Source organism: Centruroides vittatus, unplaced genomic scaffold (assembly GCF_030686945.1).
Source record: "Centruroides vittatus isolate TY-2023 unplaced genomic scaffold, ASM3068694v2 contig_370, whole genome shotgun sequence".
NCBI classification, from domain to species: domain Eukaryota; kingdom Metazoa; phylum Arthropoda; class Arachnida; order Scorpiones; family Buthidae; genus Centruroides; species Centruroides vittatus.
Window position 1 is genome coordinate 1,344,716 of NW_027122193.1, and position 5,001 is coordinate 1,349,716.

The following is a 5,001-nucleotide window of genomic DNA, read 5'->3' on the forward strand; positions in this document are numbered from 1 at the left end:
GTATTGTATATAATGTGTTGGAATATCGTTACAATATGAGTATTGTGCCGTATTCATAGCGTATGAATTAAAATTTTTTTAAAAATTACGTGTTTTTCAATTAGTAAGTAAGCGTGACAATAAGGATGTGTATTTGTGGTATTTGTGTGAAGCTATAACAAATGAATTGCTATTGAAGAAGACAATCCTATCCCATTAAAAGATGATGAAAATAGCTTATCTATGTCCCAGTGGAAGAAATCATAACACAAAAACTATATGTATGCAATATAAGCATTATTATATGCAGAAATTTCAGTAAAGATTAAAAAATTGATGAAAATAATGGTATTTTATTTCTTTTTTAGAAATGTATAAAGTTCCAATCTCTGTTATCAATTTCTTAAATTAATTAATTAATTAATTATTATTATTCTACAAGTCTTCTTCTCTGTTTTCTTATCCAGTAGCAATTTAAAATAATTGTACAGTCGATAACTTATAATAACTTGAGCTAACTAAAATATAAAGGAATAAATACGATATAAATAATTTCAATAAAATTTAGAATTGAACTGTATGTAAATTATTACAGTTAATAATTCCACAGCAATGAATATTAGGGCTAATTTTATTACAGTATTAAAGTAATACTTCGTTAGAACTTCTTTGCATCCGATTTGATTAATAACCAACGAATAATTTTGTACAATTTCCGTTTTTATGAATTGATTAAAGCACGGCTTCTTAGAATATATATTGCAACACGATATTGGAACATCATCCAAGTAATAATCGCTATTCTTGAACAATCTGTAAAATATTTTATTAATTAAAATATGAAAGAAGAATGTCATAACTCTTACGTATAAAATTTTTAATTTTATCGGCAATAAAATGACCTTCCTTTTCGTACCTATCGTGAGTCGGTCAAGCCCATAAGAAAAGTTAAGGATGGAGGCCCACGAGCCTATATCAACTCCACGTTTGGTTTGATGGGATACGATAATGCAACAAACACATGGGCGATGTGCCAAGGGAAAAATGCCTCCCCAGAAGACTTTAATGGAAAACCGGACTTACTTTGGTGTTAGACACGTGAAAAACCTGAAAACCTCACATGACCAACAAAGTGTTCAATGGTTTTATTCACTCAGCCATTAGTAAGCTGGAGATGTGTGAATCGACACATATCGGAATTCTGATCCTCCAGGGACAGAGGAACAGCATGGTGACTTTACCTCTTCGACTATTCGACCACCATTTCAACGTTTAGAAGTGAAATTTCGTTTATAGTATGTTTAAAAACTATATTAAACATTCTGTAGTTGATTATTATTATTATTATTAAGTTCCTAACATTATCTACAATAGATTTCAACTGTATATATACTTGGTGATTATAAAGTCTAGATCCATTATTGTGAAAATGATAACAAAATCATTTGTTTGCAAGTCGCGTGAAGCATGCTGACCCAAGAAAAGCGAATCACTGTTTACATACTGGGTAGATTAAAATACACAAAAGTACAATAAAATCCTCCTGTTCCATAGCTTTCTAGAGATCGTGACACATTGCTTGGCAAGTGGTATAGTCCACTTTTGTCTCCCTCAGCTTATGTAACACCAGGACATGCTATGCATGTTTTATGAGTAATGAAGCATCTCCCACAATGTCGGTTGTGTCACAGTGAACACCTGGCTCTTAGCCTTCCGATCTGTGTTATTGCAGTTTCTGCTCGTTGAACCATTTCGTGTGGTATTGTGGAACGTTGTGCATCGTGTAAGTTATCCGTTCGCCTGAATTTGTTAACCAACGGCCTATTGGCCCTTTAGGAGCAGACATCCCGAATTTCTAAACGAAGTTTGCCTGTACTTCGGTGTACGTTAATCCACTAAAATATGCGCAAAAAACAGCGATTCTCTCTTCTTGAATCAGCAGGTTTCATATGACCTGCATACAAGTGATTCTGTTACCATTTCGAGTTTATAGTTAGCTTTTACACGAGATATTTTAATAAATTATACACTGTTTATTTAGTTATGCAAATTAAGATAATGTAGCACTTACGCTTTACTCGTATTGGGTCTATCAGTATCCACATAGTTCGAGGACATCCACGAAACGCGAAACCAGCCTGTAAAGTCTTTAGAACCACAACAATCGTAAATCCTTTGGATGTATTGGATTTGAAATTTTAGATTTCTGTCTTTCTTGTAATGTTTCATACTATATCGAAGAGCAGCTTCGAATCGACTTTCTACTAAATTTATATCATTGAAACAGTATATAACACCTCCAGGCAAGAATAAAAACACAGTCAGTTCGACAAAAATATAAGAGAAGAGAAATCTTTCAGCTTGTATGCGCTTTTCTTTAGCCACTTTTTTATCATCTAAATCGTCGTTTCTTGCAGACATTATAAAAACAATCAACCCGTACATAAAAACGGTTATTAGTAAGATACCACTCCAAGAAATCAACAATGAAAGTAACTTGAAATCGTAAAACCTACGAGAGAAAGTGATGCTGTAATGTATTTTATATGAGAAATTTATAAAAATAGTTTTATTTTTCTAGTTTTTTTAAATAATTTAATGTAAATTTTTTCCAGATTTTGGATAGGGTAAGGTAGCATTGATTGAATAAGGCAAATAATACAATAGGGCGATCTGCCTTCCCGGGAGGACTTTCCATGGAAAATTTGGAGTAATTCACCCTTATTTAGGTGTTAGACAAGTGATCAGTTACTATTTAAGTGTTAGACACGCCTCACCGAAGGCTGACCACGTGGAGTGACCAATATAGTTTTCCACATGGTCAGCCTTTAGTGAGGAACCCAACCCGCGATCCCAGTGCTCGGTGGTTTTATTCTCTCGATCACTGATGGGCACTTACCCAATTTCGACTACTGTATTAGCAAAAAAAAAGTTACAAAATATGTAGTTTTTGAATCAGATTTAAAGACTTGCCTGTTAATAAAAGTGGAAGAAAAATCAAAGACGAGTTCTGTATAAAGTCCGCACATTAAAAAACACAAAGCAAATAACAATATTAATACATTTGAAGTAAATAGAAGAGATGTAAGTGAATGTCGAGTTATTAAATTCATTTAAAGTCCAGAAACAAAAATAGTATTTGTTACTTATTACGATTAAGCGAAATCAATTGTTGTTTCATCAAATAATTGAGAAAATCTAATAACAAAATTGAATTAATTAATTAATTATTCGATTTTATTTTTTATTCAATTCTAATGAATTTCTTCAAATCCTATCGAAATCTATTTAAATAATTTATGTAAAGAACATCAGCAAACAAAATTACTATAATTAGAATTCATCTTCCCACTCTATGTAAATCTTGTACTGTTTTTTACGTATGTTATTTAATAGTAGACCTATTATGCATTAATATACAATAGATTAAAAATTATTAACTGTAAACAATACAAAATCTAAATGTTGATTGTTGATCTCTTTTCTAACACGATCTGGAATACTTCCGGAGGGGCTTTCTATGGGAAAGTAATCCCTATTTATGGTGTTAGACACGTGAAGAAAATATAGAAAACTCCTTGTGGCCAGCCTGTAACAGCATTTAGCGGTTCCCACCATACATTTATCGGTTAATGTTACCTATGGTTCCAAAATGGCGGCTCGTCTCCGATTCCAGCAAATAGAAGAAAGGAAACAGTGGGGACGCACGTTCTAACCTAACCTAACCTAACAAATTACCATAATTATTACCAGTACAATTATTAGAATAGGTTAGGTTAGGTTAGAACGTGCTTCCCCACTGTTTCCTTTCTTCTATTTGCTGGAATCAGAGACGAGCCGCCATTTTGGAACCATAGGTAACATTAACCCATTTATCTATATATAAATTTAATACTTGTCAAAATATGTATCATATAATTCGATACGAGGAAAGTATAAGCATTTATTACGAGAAATAATGAATAAAATTGTGTGAAATAAAACTTTGCATATTAATTTATGCAAAATATATAAATTTAATGCGAAAATTTATAGATGTACGAAAAGTAGTAAAGATTTGCTTATAAAATGCGAGCAACTTCTACATATATATATATATATATATATATAGAGAAGCATATGTTTAAGTATATTTCTATAGATTTCCGTGTTGTTAACCTATTAATATCCACTTCTATCGACCTGTCTTAAACAAAAGTATTTTACTAGATTTATTACTTTGAAAATAGTTTACAAAGACCTCATTAATCTGTATAATTCACAATTTATAATAAGTAAAAATATATATTATAATATGCTTTATTATTTCCTCAAATTAATATATGATTTCTTAAAGACCTTCACATAACCGTTTGCAAAGTCTCGATATTACTTTAAGCATTTATTTTTCCTTTAAATATTTATTTATTCAACGAATTAAATAGTTTCTACATTATAATTTAGCCTAGAGGTAAAGATTTTTTTTATGTTATATAAATAAAATGAAAGAATTCTTGTAAATACACAAGAACCTTTATTAAAAATAGATTCTTTCTTTAAAGTTTAAGCAATAAGAAAGCAATATCTTATGAAATTATTGGTAAATTTCGTAATGAAATATAATTCACTTTCGTGATATTGCAACAAGGAAGTCAGTTATTATAACTATTTATGCTAACAATAGCATGTGTATTGTATTCAAGTATTATGAAGGCCTGTATCATTGCTTTATTTATTTATTGAAGAATTATTTTTAAATGAAATTAATTCATATTAAAAAAATACATTTAAGTTTTTAAACTTTTTGATTATTAATAAGGTAAAATTGTTAAGTGGAAAGCGAAATTTAATTTAGTTGTCCTATTTAATCACTTGTTAAGAGGTACAGTACCTCAACGAGTTATATAACTGGAACAACGCGAATCACATCACGTAAAGGAAAGTCTCTCCTACTGAAAACCGATATGAGAGAGTTTCACACGGCATTTTTTATTCTTTTAAATATAATAATTATTTGTACCGGTCAAAATCGCATAGAAGACA

General features: G+C 30.7%; 1 protein-coding gene across 2 annotated transcripts; it reads right to left on the reverse strand.

Moving 5' to 3' along the window:
• Positions 1-395: 395 nt before the first annotated feature.
• LOC136975348 (peripherin-2-like) lies at positions 396-2,487 on the reverse strand. 2 transcript variants are annotated; one of them, XR_010880781.1, is made up of 3 exons: positions 2,051-2,487; positions 573-792; positions 396-497 (listed from the first exon to the last, which is right to left on the reverse strand). XR_010880781.1 is itself a non-coding variant. In XM_067270405.1 (3 exons), the coding sequence occupies exons 1-3, from the start codon at positions 2,422-2,424 to the stop codon at positions 494-496; spliced, it is 537 nt and encodes a 178-aa protein (XP_067126506.1). In that variant the 5' UTR covers positions 2,425-2,487; the 3' UTR covers positions 396-493. The 2 variants fall into 2 exon arrangements, 1 of the variants encoding a protein (XP_067126506.1); XM_067270405.1 differs by having other exon boundaries at positions 634-792.
• Positions 2,488-5,001: the final 2,514 nt, after the last annotated feature.

Coding starts and splice junctions, on each gene's coding strand:
- LOC136975348 (XM_067270405.1), bottom strand. CDS start 2,424: ATGTACGGGTTGATTGTTTTTATAATGTCTGCAAGAAACGACGATTTA. Junction 793..2,050: donor AGACCCAATACGAGTAAAGC/GTAAGTGCTACA, acceptor AATATTTTACAG/ATTGTTCAAGAATAGCGATT.